At 38.8% G+C, this 23357-nt stretch overlaps 1 protein-coding gene across 12 annotated transcripts in view; it reads right to left on the reverse strand.

The window, feature by feature from the left end:
• Positions 1-23357, reverse strand: part of TENM3 (teneurin transmembrane protein 3) — a 711055-nt gene that overhangs the window by 221033 nt on the left and 466665 nt on the right. For 11 of the 12 annotated variants that reach the window (XM_061585249.1, XM_061585250.1, XM_061585255.1 and 8 more), the window contains one exon: positions 6396-6634. In XM_061585249.1, the coding sequence (XP_061441233.1) occupies positions 6396-6634 (239 nt within the window). Of the gene's footprint in view, positions 1-6395; positions 6635-8903; positions 8966-23357 lie in introns of all 12 variants that reach the window. The other variant, XM_061585261.1, reaches the window with a different exon arrangement.

The following is a 23357-nucleotide window of genomic DNA, read 5'->3' on the forward strand; positions in this document are numbered from 1 at the left end:
GATCAACAGGGACCACAATACCTGTTGGAACGCCTCTCCCGATATGAACCTGCCCGGACACTGCGCTCTACATCGAAGGCCCTCCTCCGAGTCCCGACTCATAGAGAGGCTCGGAGGGTGGTGACAAGAACTAGGGCCTTCTCAGTGGTGGCCCCCGAACTCTGGAATAGTCTCCCCGTTGAGGTGCATATGGCGCCGACGCTGCTGTCTTTTCGGCGCCAGCTTAAGACCTGCCTCTTTTCTATGGCGTTTTAATTTAATTTTTTTAAAAAAAATTATGTAATCTGATTTCTGCACTTTATACATTTTTGTAATATCTATTATGCAATTTTATGAGATGTATTTTGTATTTTCTGTTGTACACCGCCCAGAGAGCTATGCTAGTGGGGCGGTATATAAATCTAATAAATAATAATAATAATAATCTCAGTAAATTAATAAAGCTGTTGCCCATTCCATGGCTTGCATGTTCATTCTTTTTTGGAGGGGCGGAGGAAAGGAACCTTTAAGTCAAAAACTTGAAAATAACACACTGGCAACTATCATAATAAGATGTGTCAATGATACATATATACATTGTATACGAAACAGAGGTTTTTATTTTACTAGCAAAATGTTTCAGCTTCTGCTTTCATCAGCAGGTTAACATACAAATGGTGTTACCAAGGTGGCAGTTATACAGCTTTGAGGATGGAACGCTCAGAGGGGCTTAATTTGCAGAAGCTAAGTGATGTTTGTACTGTCCTCCAGCTTAAGGCCATGTGGTGCAAAAGTTGACATTATAAATGACAAAATGCAGTTTACATTGCTATTGATATTTAAATATTTGTTTTACTACAGAAAAAGGCAGTTGGGCATACATTTTTCTTTTTACCCTTGGTAAAAAAATCGGGAATGTTTGAAGCAAGATGTTAATGAAATACAAATACACCTGGGCACATGACAGCTACTGAGAGGTTAGAACTGCAGAGAAATATGGCAAATAGGTCAAGTTCCACTTTAGCCAAAACACTTCTTCTGATAAATAAACCTACTTAACAGTCATAATAATGCCACTGTAAAACATTGTTTAACTCTTACTTTATAATTTTTATTATTATTATTTATTAAATTTATTATTTATTAAATTTATTAGTTGCCCATCTGGCTGGTTTACCAGCCACTCTGGGCGACGTACAACCTAAAAACATATAATTCACATTAAAACCTTAAAATTCCAACAATAAGACTAAAACCTAACCCACCCCAAACGCCTGCCTGAAGAGCCAGGTTTTCAAGGTCCTGCCAGTTTAGAGCCAGTTCTTTACACAGTACTTTTTCTGTTCATACAGGCAGCCTGAATTTCGCCTAAGTCTTCCCTTCCACTGAGAAATGCTTAACAGAAGAAACAGAAAGAAAAAGGACGAGGAACCAAACTCAGGGAGACACCAACAGCAATGGGAAAGGACAAAGAAAGAGAAAATTGACCAAAAAAGTAAAATATGATACACTGAGACAGGAATTAATAATAAAGAACAAACCTGCAAACTTAGGATTGTTTGCAGTGACAAGGCTGCCCTGCAGTTTGTGTCCATGAAAATACACTTTGCAAAACAAATAACTGAAATTCAGAATATGAATTCAGCAGCCAGCAATATACCCAAGGGTTGCATGAACTGGTCATTAGTCTCCAGTGATGATCTCGAGCGTTTGTGATCACTGTTTAATGTGGTACTGTGTAAATGCAGCACAGAATCTGGATATCTGTCAGCACTTCTTTGTCACACTGATTAGCTTTAATATTCCAAACTGACATTGCAAGAGCTGAGATTGGGAAATAAAGCTCTGGGTGCTAGCCACTATCTGTGGCCCATGGGTTAGCCATCCCTGCCCTCAAGCATATGTACCTTGATAAGGTACTAAAAATAGTAAGGTGACTCAAAATAAAGGTCCCCCACCACAATTTTTCTCAGTATGGAGTCTGGAATTTTTGTCGGTTGAAGTAGGAGACAACCTATTCAGATCACCATTACTGGACATGCTTGGAAAGTTGTAGAGATTTGGCTCCCCCCCACACACACACATTTTACAGGCAAACAAAAGAACCTAATAATTTTCCCTCCAATCCACTGCAATATCAATCTCTCGGCATAACAAATGAGGAAAGATGATTATGTCAAGAATGGGGAATGAAGGGCACTACTTAAACTGCAGGGCATGTGGAACAGTACTATTTAAGACTGAGGATTTCTTTTTAAAAACTGGTTTGCTGAAAATTAGTATTCAGTAGTATTTGTATGCTTAAAAGTATGTTATAGTGGCTTTCTTTAATTGCCTTTCACTTTTTCAAAGAAAAAAGTATTAGCATGTTCAACATTTTAAGATGGATATGTTTTATTTGTTCTTATATATAACTTACATGCTGCTGGTAACAGTTTAAACACCTTGTTCCTTTTTTTAATTTTGCTTTCTGCTTCTCTCCACATTCTGGGGATTAGATTTTTGCCTTCGCTCAAGCTACTTCTTGACTTCCTATGTCTTCTTTTACCTCCCTTTTTGTTGTTCTCCTGCCTCCTTGTTATGACCTCCCAGCCTTGTTGTGACCTCCTGACTCCCTTTGGTTTCCCTGCATCATTGCACCACCAAAGGTTTTGTTGTCATTGTGTTGGATGAATGACAAGACAGACCAGTCTCTCACTGCATATCCTTGTGCCAGCTAGCCAAAACAGCTGCACAGCTGAGATGTTGAAGAAATGAGGCTCCACTTTGGCAAACTATGTTTCCTGCTGCACTACTCTAGTACAGACAAAGCAGCCTTTTAAAATGCATTTCCTTCACTTGAACAGTTAAATAAATAGAGGCTTGGCATATCCATCCAGCTTCAAGTGCTTGCAGTGAGCTGGCTATATCTACGATAGAAGGGCTGATTGTATCAGTTCTACTACAATGCCCATTTGTGGATTTTATGGAGAAAGTGATTTGTATGTGTAAATCAGAATTTGTCCCATTTATGATTCCACAATATACAATTCTAATATATTTTCCAACTTTCCTTTATCAATCGATATCAGCACATTTTTTCAGTAGAGGTTGCAACTTCTCAGTTGTGGTAATGCTTTTGTGCAACATTAGAAGCCACCAACTGGCTCTTCAAAAGTGGCTTGCTATCTAAGTTATTATTTATTTATTGCACTTGTAAACCGCCCCATAGTCGAAGCTCTCTGGGCGGTTTACAAATATATAATTTAAAACACATATTTTAAAAACAATTTAAAACACAATTTTAAATTTAAAACAATATAAAAACAATTTAAAACATATGCTAAAATGCCTGGGAGAAGAGGAAAGTCTTGACCTGGCACCGAAAAGATAACAGTGTTGGCGCCAGGCGCACCTCATCAGGTGAATCATTCCATAATTTGAGGGCCACCACTGAGAAGGCCCTCTCCCTTGTTGCCACCCTCCGAGTTGTCTAAATGGAAACACCATTTGGGTTGGTCTTTCACATCTTTGGAGATGGCAGGTGTTGCCACCACTCACTATATGCTCAGAGACACGTTAACAAATTCTTCCAAGCTACACAGCAAGAGAATTGGACTGTGAAAGACCAATCCAAATTGTGTTTGCATTTTGACAAATGTGTAGGGCAGTACAATATCTCAGAGAGGAGGTCAGGTCTCCTGCTCCCCTGGTCCATTCACTATAGCTGCCCAATTTCCCTGCTTTTTAAAGTTTGATAGAAATATCTGTGGGCGATAGGTACGTTCTTAAACCACAAGTTTTTTTTGCCTATTAGTGAATCAGTAATATCACCAGTACATAAAGAGTTCCCTGTTGAATACATAGAGAAGGCAACCCCTGTGAATTATTTATTTCAGCAGGCAGATGAATTAGTTATTTGTGATGCAGTGCAGCATAGCTTTACCCATTCTCAACAAAATCAAATTATATTAAATGCAGAAAGGTTCTCAGTTTGTAGAATTTTTTTTAAAAAATCTCAACACATGAGTAGGGTATCCCAATGCACAAATAGGGTATCCCAATACCTGTTTCAACACAGAAATGTTCAGGATCATCTTTCCCCTGCCAGAAAGTATTGTAACTCATTATACTTGTCTTGTTCTTTATTTTGCATTGTATTTCGCATTGTATTTCTTGTTATCGCAAGTCCTCATTCTTTATCAGTTCTGCCTTACTAGACAACATCCACATTGGAAGGGTGGCTTTGCATGTGCCTTAGGAATATTGTCTCTCTCATGGCATCCCCCACCATATGGAAAGGTACCTAAGCATTTTTCATGACAATTTTGTTTTTTGTAGCACCATTCTTGCATGGCACACTACTTGAAAAGTAACAAAGCAAAACCTGCCACTGTTTTTACCACAGAGAGTAAATGCCACACAGAGTAAATACAATCAATAACCACATGCGAAGCTCCACTAGGTAAAACACTCTAGATTTTAACCTTGTCACTTCAGTTAAGAGTCACTATATCATCAGATAAGGAAAAGCAGTCATATTAGATGGCAGATAGTGGCCACACTTGAAGGGGCAGCATACTGTCATTTTAATATATTACAGATTTTAAACAAATCTTAAAAGCCCATCATTGCAGCACGGGCAATATTGCATGTTATTAACATATGTCCTAGAATGGTGACCACAGGCCAGTGCATTATTGGATGCATCATCACTCCCTTGCAGATAATTTTTAATGGTAGATTTAATGCACATAGCCTGAAGTATGTCACTTAAAAATTGCTTTAGAAAGCAGCAGCAATGCATACAGGTGGGCCAATGGCACTTACAAGATGGTATTATCCTACGAGGGCTCATCTAGCGTGCATATGGCACATCCAAAATGGCACTGTCCCCTCCTTCAAGCATTATCAGGATCAGTAAGAAAACCATAAATGCAGGGAGGTGTGTCTGCCCGCCAGAAGTCAGCACTATCTGCCTCAGAAATCAGGAAGTGGAAAAACAGGGTCAGTTCTGCAGCAACATTTATTATCGGCACTATAGTTGGCAACTGTTCCATCTTCCAGCCAGGTGAAAGAAAAACATTCATTCAGTTGACACACAACCTAAAATAAAGCCTCAGTAACATAAAATATATTTGATTCAAGACATTTTAACTAAACAGAGTCTAGGGTATAAAAGTGGCTTTTAACTGCATATTTATAATTTCATATACTTAATATTTTGACTCACAATCCAGTCTACACGATTAAAATCACCATAGGCTTGACATCAGTGATACTGAAATGTGCATAACTGTGCTCTGGAATGGAGTCTTAGCTGTTCTAAATGTTTCAGGACATGTTGTATATAAGTAATTACTTTGTCCTGACACTTGCAGGGTCAGGGGAAGAGGGATTAGGTTGGGCTATAAGTCTAAATAAAAACAACTGATTGATGTAACTGCACTACTTCTTGTAGGGGCTGAAGAGTACAAGCAACTTCCATACAATTATCATTGCAAATCATAATGCATTCACCAAAAAAGACAGAGAAAATCCAATGAGGACTCAAATAGCAATATATAGCAGAAACCGCCAACATAATTCCTATAAAACTCTCCTGGGCATCAGGAGACTTGTAATTTTGTCAAGGCAGACATATTCCACCGGCAGGGAAGGGGGAATTTCTTCTGTTACTCAGAATCATAATTTTTTGCATTATTCACAGGGGCTTCAGCGTCAACAGGGACCTACTTCAAAGGTGTATTCAGTGTAATGCTGTGGCAAGGACTGAAATTTAACAAGCGTATTTCAACACAGGCTATCAACATTTCAGGATCATAAAGGGTCTTAGCTTTTTATACGTATACACTTTTCATTGGGATCCAAGACATTTTTGGTGTGGCCACTGAAATTCAACTTGTGACTTCTGTAATTATAAATCTGTAACAATGACAATCTATAATTATACTGTACCCATTGGATCATGGGGTTTTGAAATTAAGTAGTTCTACAATATTATTAGAATAATTTGATTCTCTGTCACTCATTATGAACACATAAATAAAAGTAAAACCAATGTTTAAGCTTTTGCTCAGAAACAAAAAAAATATTTTGCATGACTTTGCCCACTCCTTTTTGTTTGCACTTTTTAATATAGAACTGATGGCTAAATTATAGTCTTATCCCTCCTAAAAAGGAGAGCTAGTGCGTTTTAAAATTATAGTTCAATTTTTTTAAATGGCTGTTTGCCATTTTTCAGCAAAATGCTTACAAAATACAGATATTTTTTATCCTATCTGAAGAACTTTTAATTAAATTGCTTTCATGACTCCTATAGTTTCCAGCACTTGCTGAGAACAAGACAGCTGTATATTATGCAGTCTGGCAGTGTCCATAAAGAACCAGCAAAACATAGATTTATGACGACAATAATCATATAAATACAAGCTTACCTATAAAGTAAGATAGTAGTATTGCCAGTAGCACAGAGACCCCTACAGCACAGAGTGCTGTACATTTCCAGCTACAGTACTTTGACGACTTTTTAAATTTAAAAGCACTTCTTGACAAGGTGTTTCTAGGTAGTGGCCGTGTAGGAGGGGAATAAACCGAGCCGGATGCCATTGTGTAACCCGGTGTCGCAGTACTGAACAGTGGTGTTGTCCCTGTTCCTGTTTTGAATAGGAAATGCCTGCAGAAAATAAAAAGTAAAAACAAATTAGTGTGTAGGATTGCTAATGGCATTTTTTTCTTATTCTGTATTTGTTAATGTTGGGGGGGGTAGTACCTTACAATTTATTCAGGTTTGAGAATTTTTAAATATGATGGCCCTGATGCATAGATTCTTACATGCTGCAGATGCCATCTACTAGATGGAAAGGGGTTACTTGGAATCAGCCCCCTATTCCTACATCAGGTGATTTGTTCTGTCAATGCACTCAGCATGTCTCATCTCTCTATGGTGCAGAATCTGCTAGTTGCTGGATGCAGATGGTCAATAAGCCTATGGAAATGTGTTTGTGTATGCAGATTGCTCTTCCTGGATTTGGGCATTGTGGTACCACAAACAGTCAACAACAGTGTTAAGCAAGCCTCTTGTTCAGAGTTGAGAAAAATAACAATAGTTTATTTCTGTTGGCAGCCAGAAGTTTAGAAGTTCAGAAATACAAAGTGTATATTAAAACTCGTGTTGAAAATCCTACCAAAACGTTATACCAAAGTATGAGGAAACAAAGTTGAGATTTGCTCCACATTGGAACAACCTCTGTTCCTACACAATTAGGAGGAAGTCGTCTCTAGAAAAGCTCTTTCTCAACTCATGATTCTTTGCTTATTCTCACATGTTTCTTAGGTAATAACTTAATTAGTTTCTTTGTTTTGATGAAGGAGACCAAGAAATGCCAAATTGGCCAATCTTATCCTAAACTTGTTTCTTAAGAGAAACAAATATAGCTTTATTTTGAACTTTCCTTCATAACGTAATTCTACTTGAGCTAAGAGGGAAAACGTTTTCAAATTATGTTTCTAGAAATGCATAAAGCACATTATGTAGATCTTTTTATCAAGGCAAACATGGCAGATTTCTTAGCATTTTTACAGCATTTATATAAAGGACAATGTGAAAGAAAATGAATATATTATAGACCTAGTCACATACTCTTGATATGAACAAGATATATCACAGTTAAACAGAGAATATATGGATTTGACTCAGTAACTCTTGGAATTTATTATAAATATTGTTAGCCAGGAAGATATTCATGGGACACGTCCTTTGAAAAATGAAAAGATAAAAGGACTTTTTCCTTGTATACAGTAAATTAATCTATAACTATACAGTATTTTGAAGAGCTTTTCTATTTAACACTACCACAAGCATTAGTAACTAAACAGAATTATGAGTTTCAAAGAGTTGGTCATTATTTTAGTTTTCAGTTACTTTCAGTTTTCAGTGTAGTCATCCAGGGTCTCAGGGGGTCTTAGACCCTTTACTTTTTTATGAGCCAAGTCCTAGCAGAGTCCCTATGTCTCCAGTATCGTACGAGTCAATCAGCATGAAAGGGAAGTGTGTTAGCCACTGCGAAGAGTCTTTTCACATGGTTCCTTGTATTTCCTGCTGATTTGAGCCAGTCAGAGTGAAAGGAGGTGATTCAGCCACTGAGAAGATTCAGCTAATGAAAACTCTCCCCTTTCATGCTTATTGGCTCCTAGGGATATCTGATGTTGTAGCAGAAGGCATTAACAAGGATTTCATTCTCAACCCAGCAGCAAAAATGGTGTGTGTGGCCATGAAGGGTTTTTTGAAGAGTTATTTTATCTCAAGATACCATATTTGATGAAATAAACAAAATCTAATGATTTATTTAGAAAAAGGAACAGAGTTCTATGGCACTTAAATAATAATGACTGTATTATGGTGCGAGCTTTTTAATATTAAAACTAATCAAGTTTGAAATATTTAAGGAATGGGAAAACAGAAAAGCTGGCTTATGGCTATGTTTGAATGCCATGCTAAACCACAGTTTAGTATAACATGAACAAGCAACAAGTAGGCCATCCCTTTCCACTTCTGGTGCAGCCAAGACGAGATCAAATGTTTTTGCAACTTAGTTTCAAGTTGTTTTATTTTAGCTTCTATTTTTGCAACTTGGTTTCGAGTTGGTTTATTTAAACAAACTGTAATCAACATTAACTACAATTTGTGTATTTGGACAAAATGACAAGCTGCAGTTAATGAAAAACAGACGGGTAACCTACCAAACTCCTCGTAGCCACATTGGAGGAGGAAAAGGGAGAGCACATGAGCCTGAGGCTTGCCTAAGCATGTGCACATCACACTATAGTACTACATCGGGGTGGGACAAATGCGGCCCTTCCAGACTCTCTACCTGCCCCTTAGGGTTCTCCCCAGGCCATACCCTCTTCTCAAGCCATACCCCCTCCCCACCCATGTTTTGCACCTTTTGAGAGTTTTTGCCTTGTTGGAATGGGTCATTGAATTCCAATCATGCCTTCTGCTTGCCTGGATGGAGAATAGAGACGGATGTGTAAGTTTGTGTAGAAACCAGACTACTGTATAAAGGTAACATTTACACTCATTGCTGTGCCCACTTTTGCCTCTGGACCCTCCCACCACTGGCATGTGGCCCCCAGAAGGGAATGCAGCCCTTGGGGTGAAAAGGGTTTCCCGCCCCTGGATTAGCATAAAGTCTGAACACAGTCAGACCTTTGGTTTATCTATCTGAGTGATGTCTACATTGAATGGCAATGACTTTCCAGAGGTTCAAACAGGAGCCTTTCCCAGCATTTTTAAGTTGTCACAGGACTTATTGCTGATTTTGCTACAACAGACTAACAGCTATACTTCTGGAATAATATATTTATATTTTTCTCAAAATAAGGTCCTGTTGTCTATACTTGCTAGTATATTGCTATATGTATTTACACACTAAAGTAGTTTAATTACAAGCATGACACTGTGTGGTTGCATCTTTGGAAACACAAAACTGAGGGAATTCACTACAAGCTCCTTAGTGGAGAACCAGAATGGAAAAACATGTTTTTGTTTTTTAAAAAATGAATGTGCAAGATGAGACAATACAGAAGTAGGGTAGTAAAATCAAATTAACTGGAAATAACATCTTCTGAAGAACCAGGAACAGCTTGTAAATCCAGCCAAAGGCAATATAGCTCAGACCACCAACTGGAAACTTTACAAAATAAATATCACCCACATTAAAGAGAGCCACTTATCCATCAGTGCAAGGATAAGTTAGAAACAGTTTCTTATATGATAGGTTTGTGCTAGAAGTAGCCAATAATAGAAATGTATTTTATGTATTCTGAAAAAGCCACTGAAATCCCTAGCCAGAAAATGTATTAAAAGAGTGATATCATAACACTATCTCATGTTGTACTTCAGTGTATTAATGGATCGTTTCCCTTTACACCTTCATATAGTTTTGTGAACAAAGATAGCTGGAAAAACTTTTAACCACTATTTATTTTCTTTAAAATGTGAGAAAGCCAGCTCCTAACAAAAAGGCTGCTGTGCGCATCTGTTGGTCCACTGGCAGAATCCAGCCAGTTAGCTGGGTCCATCTAGCTTGCAATCCCTATCCAGGCATTGCTAAAAGGAATGGTGCATCACAAACCTTTTACCTGGGGAACACAATCTCCAAGCAACTTGCTCAGAAAGTGTTATGACAATTGTGTCCTCTTTCTGAATGAAGATTGCCCCTTACAGCTCTAAAGGCTTCTGCAGAGTCTAGACTATTGAGCTATCTGAAAAATTTACCAGTTTGGTTAAAAAGATACCCTACAGCATGAGTAGCCAGCGGGGTGGGGCAGTGCCGCTGCTCTCCATGATGGGATGGAGTGGGGCATTGATGCAGTTGATGTGGGTGCACTGGTGGAACCAATACAGCACTACCACCAGTGCACCAACACTGCTCTGACCTCCCCCACCATCCCAGTAAGTGGTAGCAACACTGCTGCCAGGAGGCTGACTCTCTGGTGGTTTCCTGCCCCACAAGCTGCTCCTGCCTAGAGACCTTTTCCACTCTTGTTCCTAGATAGCAGGACCTTTTCTGGACAAGCTGCTGCTGAGGATGATGACAATGTCACCGCCTAGATTGCTATGGCCTGCAAGCAGCTAGGGTGGGCATTTTAGTATCTACATGAAGTAATATAATTACTTTCATCTCCCCACAAGTCTTCAAGTTTGTTGGACCAAAGCAGATGTTTCATCATCAAGCAGGTTACAGAGCAAACCAGGATTACAACTCTAAAAGAGAGAAGCAGGATCTTCTCAGAAGTCACTCTGAGGCTATAGAATGACCTACCAAATAAGGTATGTATTAGAAAAAGTATGTTTTGCAATGATTAGAAAAGAAATGCCTTACAATACTTCCTATAAACATTGGCATTAAGTAACACAGGAAGAATGGCAAGGGACATCTTTTTTGCCAAGGTTTTGGAATTTTAATTCTGGTTTTAAATTATTTATATCCGTTGCTGTAGACTAGATTTGCTGCTGTTTTGTATATTACCTGTATCAACATTTTCTGGATTTTGAACTTTAAAATTTAATTTATGTCTGTAACCTGCTTCAAATAATGGGAGATGAGCAGTAGAATTTTTTTTAAATCAAATAAATGATTACTTGTTTTTTTACTCTACAAGAAGTGTCTGGAGGTAATGGATGCTTGAGGAATTTGATTTCTGTGAATTCTGAGGTGAAGTAACCCGAGAAAATACATATTTAAATAAATTTGTGATAAAATATGTAATTAAATGCATATTTAAATATCAAAGTAAACACAATTTTTGTGTGGATTTTTTTAAATCACAAGTAACAGAAGAGGAAAGAGAACAAATCTATGAATGAAAACTTGCAAAGCTGACATTGACTAGAAACAGACTGATCCATCCTTCCCTACTAGAGACCTCAACTAGGGATTAGCGCTCCCATGCAAGAAGACACTACACCAAGAAAAAAAGGCAGCATGTGCTCGTAAATTTTATTTTATAGGAGAGTATTGGAGGTATATAGATGTTCATAAACAAGTAGAATAGGTGTAATCATAACACTCTTAAGAGAACCCTGCAAGTTCAACCCTCAAGAGGTCTCTTACTCTCTCATTTTTAAACCCTTTTGAGCTCACTGAACTGCCACATAAATGCTGTAACGAGAATCAAATGGACACTGCAAGCCGGTAATACTTGCAGCAGAAAAAAATCCCAGCAGTATGACCATAAGAACATAAGGGAGCTGGAAGACCCGGATTCAAATCCCTGCTCAGCCATGAAGCTCATTGAGTGACCTTTGGGCCAGTCACTGTCTCTCAGCCTTAACTGCTTCTCAGGGTCGTTGTGCGGATAAAAATGGGTTTGTTTATATGCCACCTTGATCTCCGTGGAGAAAAAGGTGGGATATAAATATAATTAATAAGTAAGTAAGTGAGTGCCTGCTGGTCTCATCTAGTTCAGCATCCTGTTCTCACAGTGATCAACCAGATGCCTGTGGGAAGCCTGCAATCAGGACCTGAGTTCAACAGCAGTCTCCCCTCCTGCAGTTTCTAGCAACTGGTATTCAGAGGCCTACTGCCTCCAACAGTGGAGGGAGAACATAGCCATCATAGTTAGCCATTGATAGCCTTATCCTTCATGAATTTGTCTAAACCTCTTTTAAAGCCACCCAACTTGGCAGTCATCACTACCTCTTGTGGGAGCAAATTCCATAGTTTAACTATGTGCTGTGTGAAGAACTTTCTTTTGTCTCTCCCGAATCTTCCAACATTCAGCTTCATTGGATGTCCATGACTTCTAGTGTTGTGAGAGAGGGAGAAAAACTTCTCTATCCACTTTCTCCACAACATTGATAATTTTATACACCTCTATCATGTCTCCTCTTACTCACCTTTTCTCTAAACTAAATAGTTCCTAACACTGTAACCTTTCTTCATAGGGGAATTGCTCCATCCCCTTGATCATTTTGGTTACTCTTTTCTGAACCTTTTCCAACTTTACAATCAGGGCCCCTGGAACTGTTTTTAAGGCTGGCAGGCAGATCATGTCATGATAACCTACTTGCAGGTATATGTTTACATCTGCTTTTTTAATGGGTTAAATAAATAATTAATCTGTCATATTCTAGCACTGTCACAATCATAAATACACTTGAATAAAAAAGAAAAAAACATAAGTAGTAATTGCTTAAAGTAAAAATTACAGAATGCTTATGGATAATGGAATACCCTTTGTAATTCCAGCTAACCTGTTTTTGTGACAGAGATTGAAAAGAAGAAAGCAAGGTCTTTTGCAGAAAGAAGCTTTCCATTTATTACTGGAAATTCATATAACATCTTTAAAATAAAGATATATAAAGATCATAAAATAAATTAATTAAAAATTAAAAATAAAGTACAATAAATTAAAATAAAGAAATAAAAAGATCTTAGAATAAATTTTAAATTAAAGGACAATAAAAGAAATAAAAAGATCTTAAAATATGTAATAAATAAAATAAAGATTTTAAAATAAAGAGTACAGTTGTGTTTCTTGTATTCTTTTATGTATAACTTGGATATCATAACAGGTATGTATTATATTTAATAACAACAAACCTTAACTATAGGTTCAGGAGGCGTAGCCATTTTAGTCTGAGATATGAAAACACAAACGAGGAGTCTGTGGCACCTTAACTAAATCTGTTAGTCTTTAAGGTGCCACAGACTCCTTGTTTGTGTTTTAATAAACCATAAACATTACTGTGGCACACTTAAGCCAAAGGAATTTGGCCAGTTTTTTGCTTGTGCACATGAAGGAGCAGATATGTAAGGCACTTCAGTGTCATGTGATTATGCAGATATGTCTTCACTCTCCTCAGAGCACTGAAAGAGTGTTCCACTGATGCTGATGATGCAGGTATGGTATATAAGAGCTGTACCAGCATGATGACCTAGTCTAAGAAAGTTCAGATTGCCTGAGGCTGTTGTCTCAATGACTGTGAGATGTCTTCAATAGTCTTTACTTCAGCAGTTGGAATGACTGATGGGAGGAGTAATAGCTGTGCCAAAAACCTGTTCAAATCAAAACTGTAGTTGTGAACACCAAGGGCCTCCCTGAGCTCTTCTGTGCTACTGAAATGCCTTCCACATGCAGCAGTTACTAAAGCATTTTCCAGTTTCACTAGTTGGTCCATTCCAGGCTGGCTGAACCGACATTTGATTTCAGATGTTATGTGACCAATTACATCAAAGAAATCCTTCTGGAGAGTTTTCTTTGCATCCACAACCACTGGTGGTGTTGGTGTCTTTGTATGCTAAAAAAGTGTTGGTAGTTTTCTACCTCTTGGAATTTGAGGAATCTTCAAGCCCGGTTTCTCAGCAGCAATTTTTGTGTCTTGCCAAATTGCTCAAATGCACTCTCTGATCTTAGGTTTGACAGGGTACAAATAAGCATTTCTGCTGCTTGCTTTGCCCCTGCTGCACTGTATTTGGTGCTCTGCAGGGTTCTTGCAAGCTCTTTGCATGGTCCAAACGCTGCTATGGATATATGCAGTAATGTAGTAGCAAATGTAGAAGTGCAGGGTCCCTTCATGATAGTCATGGCCATGCTCCCTCCTCTCCCGCTCCTATTTATGCTGCTGGGTTGAGAATCAGATCCTTGTTAATGCCTTTGCCCACCACAACAGACGTTCTTAGGAGCCAATGAGCATGAAAGGGAGTATGTTAGCTACTGATAAGAGTCTTCTCAGTGACTGACTTACCTCCTTTCATTCTGATTGGCTCCAATCAGCAGGAAATGACAAGGAAGTATGTTAGGAGACTCTTCTCAGTGGCTAACACTTTCCCCTTTCATACTGATTGGCTCACAGAATGCCGGAGACATTGGGACCCTGTCATATCTGCGAGCAGCCTCTTGCAGAGCCAACTCTAGTGAGTGGTTGCTGCAGTGTATGCAAATTGACTTGGGTTGAATGTTGATGATTTTTTTTGAACACCAGAGATACGCCCAGACATGTTAGCTGCACCATCAAAGGAGTGTCCACGCAAAGCATGGAAATCAAGTCCCAGGCAAATGATCATGTCTTTCACAGCAGTGAAGAGAGTACAAGCTGTAGAGTCAGAAGGGTTATAATCACCAAGGTATTCTTGTATGTTCAATGATTCACTCTCTACCCAACACAGACACAATGTAAACTGCTCATCTCCAGTCATATCTATTATCCCATCAGCAATTATTCCAAAGGAAGGCTTGATTTCACCTCTTTAATGATGTCATGTTGCAGTCTTTCAGCCATAATTTCAAGTAGCTCATTTTGGATATCACCACTCAGCCATTTGTCTCTTCGTGTCGGCCACCTTTTAAGGGCAGATACATGTTCTGAGCGTCCCTCCAAAAGGTCAATCACGTTACCATCTTCTTTGGCGCACCCCTGCAATGCTTGACTTGTGTGACAGAGGTAGCACACAGAACTAACTATGATGCGTAGTGTTTCTCGAGCCTCCTGCTGCTGCTTACTTGAAAGCTTTGTAAAAGGTGCAACAATATTGATACTTTTCTCTTTTGTTAGATGATATCCCATAGAATCAATGTGGTAAATGCTCTTTTCAACAGCATGTTTCCAATTTGAGAAACCTTTTAGAATAAAACTCACTTCTACATTTGAAGAATCCTTCTTCTTTATAAATGTTCTACTGCAATCATGGCAAAGAACCACATCATGATCCATATCATAATGAAGCCAGGTGAACTTCTCAAACCATTTCAGCTGACAAGACCTATTACCCTTACTTTATGGAAATTTATAGGATTTTGTTGGCACAAATCTGGTGGATGAATATGGCAGTTCATCTGTTTCCTGAGGATCATTTTCAAGGTGTTGATCGTCTTCATTCAGCTTACTGAATTGATATGTGTCTTTAGGCAATTCTTCGAGGCAGAATCTGTTTTCTTTGATGGCAGCAGCCACGCATCAAGCAATGGCCTTTTTTTGGAAATTGTCCTGCAAGTAATCAAAAGAAGCAACCATTGTGTGTGTGTGTGTGAATCTTTATTTTTTTTATAGAAACGCTGAACACACTGGGAGAGTTTCTCCCAAACAGAAACTCTGTGTTGGGAATTGTGGCTTAAACAGCTGCTTCCTATGTACATTTACCTTGGAGTAAATCTCATCACTCAATGGACTTCTGTGTAAACATGCATACAAATTGGGCTGCATAGCTTATTTTTGCATCCCTTATTTCATGCCACAACTATATTCTAAAACCTATTTTGATGCCAAACAGGATTTCTATTTTCTATGCAGGTCAGCTAAACTGTTTAGCAGTTCACACAATGTCTGAGTTGAGAATAAAAAAAAAATAACAATGAAACGTCTGTACCTTTGTCAACGTAACTGCAGTATAAACTACACTCTCTATCTGTGAAACTAATTGCATTAAGTTAGTGAATCTGCTTATGTTAAACTGTTTGAAAGTTTGAGAAACCTGTATATTTGATTCTTTATCACAATTTCAGCTGAGCATATGAGCCGCATTTAGCTCAAACTGGTATTTATAAAGCACTATACTCATTCAAGAATGATTCTGAATTCACTGTGTTGCAGGCCTTTGTTCTTAATCTTCAGTAGGGCTCCAACATACAGAATAAAATCGCTGCTGCAAAGCTCTCGTCCCTGAGTTCTCCCAGAACTAGGCCCTCTGTTAGCTCAATGAAAGTACTTTTAAAGAGAAAATCTCCATTTCTAAGGTGCGTCAGCCCCTTTTATGAACAAAATACACCCCAAATAACAGGACAGAATCTATGGGGAAGAAATGCAAATACCCCAGCACAGATCTCTAGGCAACTGAGGAAAGGAGTAATATTCTGAGTAGTTTGTGTGTTGCCATCTAGTGGCCAAAGGGCAGGTATATCACTATAGCAAAGGAAAACTGAGCATGCTCCAGTTTGCTGGCTGGAATTGTTCCTAAGATGGCTGTCAGGCAAAGGCCTTGATGAAAACAGAACAAAATAAACACAGTAATCTTTAGCATTCCCGATGTGGGCTCCATAGATTACAGAAGGGATGCTCATACTCTGGAGACCTCTTTGTAGTGGAAGTGCAGGAAAGTGCAGCCCACCCAAGCTTAGTCTTCAGGGGGGTCAAGTCCCCCTACCCCCCATTCTGGAGTCTATGTCTACAATATCTTTTTTGAGGTGTAACTGTACACAGTACTCTTAAGTATGGTTGCACCACAGATTTGTATAACGGCATTATGATATTGGCAGTTTTATTTTCAATTCCTTTCCTAATGAACCCTAGCATGGAATCTGCCTTTTTCACAGCTGCTGCAAGCTGGATCGACATCTTCATTGAGTTATCTGCTACAACCCCAAGGTCTTGTTCCTGGTCAGCCACCACCAGTTCAGACCCCATCATATTTTTGAAAGGAGAAAATCAGTGCTGACTGAGCATTTGTAATGAACAATTAAGAGGCAATGTCCACGGCTCATTTTGTGCTGATGTATCTAATGTTGCCTTCTACCATCATGTTGCAATCTCCATGTCACTGAAAAAAGATACCTACACATAATATCACCTCAAACTAATATCAGAAAATACACAACATTCCATTGTTTCTCAGTGTCATTGAGCATCATCAGGTGATGAAAGGCAGCATCTGAACAGAAATAGGGTACAGAAAAATTGCCACATCACAATCTCAGGATTTAAAAAGAATAATTAAAATCCCAGATGCAGCAGACAAGAAAAGCACCCCAGTCCTGCAGTCCATCCTGCCTATTATGAGACTCATCTAGAACACTGCATGTGGGGGAGGGCAGCAGTAAAAAGGTCTGGAAGAGGGCCAGGTGAGATAAACCATGGCTTCCTTCCTTCATGCTGAGTAATAGAATTCAAAGGAATAGATGGATTTCCAAGATACAACTTGGCAATCCTAGGTATTTCATTGATACATATAAATGTAAAGCTTTTTCAGGGATAGGGATTCTTTTGGATGTTCTTATTTTGCAACAATCTCTGTGATCTGGATTTCATTAGTAAAGGTACTGACTAGACATGAGTTCTATGTGTTGAAAGTTACAAAAATTGTCTTAGTAAGTACATAACGGCTCAAGAGATTCTCACTTTTGCTAGCTCTGCAAGCAAATATAAATAAATAAACAAATGTCAACCCAAGACTAAACTATTTTCCACCTTGCAAGAGTAACTAAGTAAAAGTGGAGACTTCAAGAACACATATGAGTAATCATTTGAAAAAACAAAAAATCAAAGAGGAAGAGTATCTTAGCTGCAGATTTACAGAGCAATCCAATTTGTCAGAGGCCAGCGGGAGCGAAGTCAGTGGAAAGGGCTGCCACATCCGGCTGCCACGTGAGGCCTCGTGGAGGGGAAGACGTTGGCTGTGTCAGCAGGGCACAGTGGGAAACAAAACACGTTTCATTCTCAACCTCTTTTCCCAGCATACTGGCTGCTGTGACGGTGGGCTGAGGAAGGGAGTCAAACGGGACCTGGATATCACGTAAATCCCCCTGGCCCCTCCTCCAACATGCCCCCTTTTGCAGGCTTTCCACTGACTCCCTTCACACTGGACTGGGCTTCTCTGGTGGACCTCCAGCTAAACTGGCTGGGTCCTGGCTCTGAGCCAGGATGAGGGGCTTATGCCGAGGACCCATCCAGATCAGGTAGGTCCCCCATATTCAACTCACGTGGCATAAATAGCAGTAGGATTGCACTCTTAGTCATGCCTCCCTACTCCCATTAACAGAGGAGGCTGCTGTCACTTGAGGGATGTAACTTTAAGATTCACTTTTTAAATGCATATTTCTTAGTTTCTGTATTACAGTGTTTGATTATTTTTGGTTTTGTTATATTCTGATTCTTTGGATTTACATATAAGATTTAATTTTATGTAATTTAACTTCTTGAATTACATCTTATTCCCTTCTCGACATCTGATATGTATATTCTCCATTTTTCTCTTGGATGCAACTTCAATACCATCTCCCAAAATCCAAAAGCAAAGGCTTACTTGTCCTCTCCGATGCCACTTGCTATTCCTGACCTTCTAAATAGAAAGGAGGAAAAGCACTGGCTTGCCTCGTCTCTGTAGCTAATAACACAACTCTAATAAAACTGTGAAGAGAGACCAAGTTAGGTTAAAAACAGGGTTGGTATGAAAAGTAGTAAGCTGACTTCATAACTTATATTGCATCCATAAACAGGTAGGATTGTTTTTATCAGTACACACTGATATTTCAGTTTGTTTATTTTTTACATGTAAGTACTATGCCCAGCTGATTTAGCCTAAGAACATCTGCCACTTTCATTGTGGGATTGCTTTCCTGTAATTATTTAACATTAATTTCAATTATATCTATTTTACAACAAGTGCAAAGAGCATATCAAAGCCCACAAAAAGCAACTCTTTAAAAAGTAAGCACTAAATTCATGATATACGAACAACAAGACCATAATAATTCTACCTGTAACACTGTTAATTAGCAAGGCTTATAAGCTACATCAGCCTTTCCCAACCAGTGTGCCTCCAGATGTTGTTGGACCACAACTCCCATCAGCCTCAGCCAGCATTGCCAATGGCTGAGGCTGATGGGAGTTGTGGTCCATCAACATCTGGAGGCACACCGGTTGGGAAAGGCTGAGCTACATCTTCAACCTGTATTCTAAAATCTATTATGTTTATGAATTGATAGGTTATTATCTTTTGAAAAGTTTCACACCAGGAGGCAATTCCTGCTAACATAATTTCAATAGCCAAAAGCTCATAAACAAGATAAATTTCATTGTTCTGTTACCTATATTAGTATCAACTAACAGTAATTTCATACAATGCAAGCTAGGTACCTGCAACTTGTCAAGGATTATCGATACCTTGGCACAGTCATTAACCAAAATGGAGACAATACTCAAGAAATTAGAAGAAGGTTAGGACTGGGGAGGACAGCTATGAGAGAACTACAAAGGTCTTCAAATGTAAAGATGTATCACCAAACACAAAAGACAGGATCATTTAGACCATGGTAGAAAAATCAACTCATTTGAAATGTGGTGTTGGAGGAGAGCTTTGCACATACAAAGGACTGCAAAAAAGACAAATAATTGAGTGTTAGAACACATTAAACCAGAACTATCATTAGAAGCTAAAATGATGAAACTGAGGTTATCATGCTTTGGACATATAATGAGAAGACATGATTCCCTAGAAAAGACATTAAGGCTGGGAAAAACAGAAGGGAGTAGAAAAAGAGGAAGACCAAACAAGAGATGGATTGATTCCATAAAGGAAGCCACAGACCTGAACTTACAAGATCTGAACACGATGGTTTATAACCGATGCTATTGGAGATCGCTGAAGGCACATAACAACCACCACCTGCAACTTGAGGTTCCCATAACAAATATATATAAAATAAAGGTACTAGTTTCTATTAAACAGAACTTATGAAGGTGTATCAGCATAGTGGGATATTTGGTATAGACTCTAGAGGGAACAAGAGAGTACATTAATTTGGGGGATAAATATGCTTACATGCTGGATTTGTTTTAAGACAGTGCAAACCTATGCATGTACACTAGACTTATTTCTAAATGACTGATATTTTATGAAGGGGGCAATGCCCATTTCACAGGGAAAAATATTATGACAGCCTGTGAGTCAGGTTTTTCTGAGCCTAATGCAACATAATCTTAGAGAAATGTTCCTGAACTGTGTGCATTAACCTCATCATTAACATAAAGGAATGGTGATGCTTACTGAATAGCAAATGAACTTAACTTTATATACAACATCTAGGAAAGAGGGACTTGACCAAACTGGGCCACAACTAGCTATGAGTTACTTCTGAGAAACTAATGGGAAAACAGAGCATATGAAATTATTGTGAATGTGACAGATCTGTGCCTTTTCTTTTCTGATGAAGCACATTAACCTATCAACTATTAAACGTTTATGCGCCCTTCTCCTTTCAATATATTGTACTCCTGCAGAGTGTAAGGTCTTCAGGTAACTGGATTCAATCCCTCCTATGAAAGATTAATACCTGTTTTCAGAGACTTAATCAGTATTAAAAGGCAGTTGGTCCACTGGAAATCACACCAATAAAAGCACCGAATTGTCTTCTAGAACAAATGCTTCATGAAGCTTCAATGGCTTCTAAACTTTTCACACACACCCAGTCAGCTTTGCTGATGATTTAGGAAATTGTATACAAAAGGCAAATGTTTTTGATCAAGTTTCACCTTCTTACATTAGTATAGTAATTAGATTATCCAACGTGCTGAAATATTGGCCTCCAATTAATTATTTCTTCAATACTTTTCTCTCTATGTAATGAAATCAAAGAGATAATTCAATACATTATGGGCCAGTTCACATGGCGATTTAATGTGAGATGGGTTCTACTTGCATTCCTGTTTAATTCACAGTGATCACATGATGCAGGAGGCAAAGGGAAGGCGTCCTGCTGCTTTTTGCTTTTAATCTGCAACAAATCAATCCAATTTTAATCCAAAAAGGGAAGGAAAAACCATCTGTGCTTCGTATCTCTAGGGGCTTACAGACTTAGCTCCGATGCTTTTGTGAGTCCACGTCCACTCCCTCCTCCTCCCTTTGTTGTATTTCTTCTGGCTCTCGTTCTGCAAGCCTGCTGTAAACAGTGTTTTGTTTTTTTCTTTCCCCCCTAACTTGTAAAAAAAAAGTATAACATTGTTCAAATAAATATTTTTATTTCTGCTGGATTCTGAAAATACAGATAATCAAACTTTAGGATTTTTTTTAAATGAAACTTACTCTGGAACAAACTGAGCATGCTCAGTTGCCAAGGTAACCAGAGGAAGTGATAGTTGGACCTTAAGAGGGCGCGGTCATTAGGAAGTTGCAAAATTTACCCTTTCCCTTCAGTATGAATGCAAAATAGTGATAGGAAGGTAGGAAGTGTGATCTTTAAACTCCCATCGTGATGGAAAATTCTTCGTCTTTAAAACGGAGTTCAGCTCCCGTGTAAATGAGCCCTATGTCTCTAAATATTTTAATTGAAGCAGAATTCTGAGGAAAAAACTACACAACATTAGTGAACTACTCTGTATCCTGTCTACCCCACTCCACAAAGTGTTGCCAAGCACTATAGTAAATTGTCTTGCACACTAACTATAATATGACCAATTGATAATATCCACCTAAGTGATTAAATTCACTTAATCACAAGCAAAAGTATTTCTGTTAGTTTAGACTTATATAGTACTAGGTATTATGCTGGGTTTATATAATACCTGATCTTGTCAGTGCTTTCAAGCATCTCTTCAGACTGGTGTGGGAAACAGGATCTGGCCAGTGGGCTGGATCCAAAACTTCTGCATGCCACCATGGGCAATTTTTACTGGTGGGCAGGGCGACTCACCTGTCAATCACCATTTCAGCATCCAAGGAAGAACTGGGAGTCCATTTAGAGTGTGGTCCCAATTCCTCTTTTCTTTATTTCAGGTGTGGCTCAAACAAACACAGAACCAGCAAGCACAGAACCAGACACTTGTGCCCCTTGCAAGAGTAGTACAGAGCTTCTCTGAGTAGATTAGCCAGTGGCATTAGAAAGGCATGGCAGACAGGTACAGTGCAGGCCCATTGGCCTGCAGCATGGGTTTCCCTAAAACATACCCAACTGTCCATCACTAGATGCTTTATGACATCAAGTGCAGGACAATATGGCATCAGGCATGGGCCAAATTGAACAGGCAGAGTCTAAGTCTCCCAATTCTTCCTTTCAACCTACTAGTGGAATTCAGCATTTTTTAATTTAATTGCTTTTTTCTGTCATAGTAGAAAAAGATACCAAATTCTATCAGCAGGTTGAAAGGAAGAATTGGAAGCACATTTAGAGTACATTCACAATTCTTTGTGTTCAATCTGGTCCTTTGGGCTTATCTGTCCCGTGCCTACATTATCTGAGGCCAGGTGGCATGATTTAGGGAAAACCATGCTGTGGGCCAAATAGGGAGCCTGGTGGACTTAATTAGGATGGCAAATTAGAGGTTCCCCACCGTTGCTTCAGATATCCTAAACCTAAGCTACACTTGCTGTGCTTGCATTTCCTTCTACATAAGAGGGCATAATGTTGTAACTGGTATCATGGTCCCTCTGCATTCTATTCATTTTTTTCTGATTTTGACTTACCATAAGCCGCTCTAATGAACACAGAAAGTCTTACAAGCTTTTAGTAATTATTGTTTAGGGTCAATGACAAAACCTTTAATTAATAATTCTGAGGCCTACAGGCATCATGTGATGACCAATAATTATCTTCAAACATCAGATAGTGCTTTCCTGTTGGTGTATCCACACAGTCTCAACCTTACAGGTGCCTGCTATAGTCTCATCTAGTAAGCTCTGCCCCATCACACCAGCCATTACTGTTTACTATTATGGGAATGATCCATAAAAAGCTTTGTATTCATGTATTCCCCTTCTCCCCTCTGGTGCAGCCCCAGGAGGAGGTTAGGAATTATCACTTCCATTTTTCATCAACTACAGTTGAGCATTAACATCCTGAACCCTAATCTATGGTTAATCGTAACTGTTTTTTTAATAAACAAGTTTAATAAACCATAGTTTGAAGTTATCTTGTTTCAAACATGATATAGTAATGATTAAGCACAGTTTGTTAGGCATAGATGAAACAACAAGTTATGGTTAATCAAAAATGGAAGCAAAAGCTTCTAATCTCCTCGTCACTGTGCTAGAGGAGCAGAAGGAAGATGGGGAGCACACATGTTTCAGACTTGCTGCAGCTCATTTCCAAACTAGCTCTTTATATCCTCATTATGACATATAATGACATATACTTGCTTAGGGCTTTACTCTGTCTCCTAATACAGTCTGAATTATGCAGGCTGA

The sequence above is a fragment of the Rhineura floridana genome, chromosome 9, assembly GCF_030035675.1.
Source record: "Rhineura floridana isolate rRhiFlo1 chromosome 9, rRhiFlo1.hap2, whole genome shotgun sequence".
Taxonomy (NCBI): domain Eukaryota; kingdom Metazoa; phylum Chordata; class Lepidosauria; order Squamata; family Rhineuridae; genus Rhineura; species Rhineura floridana.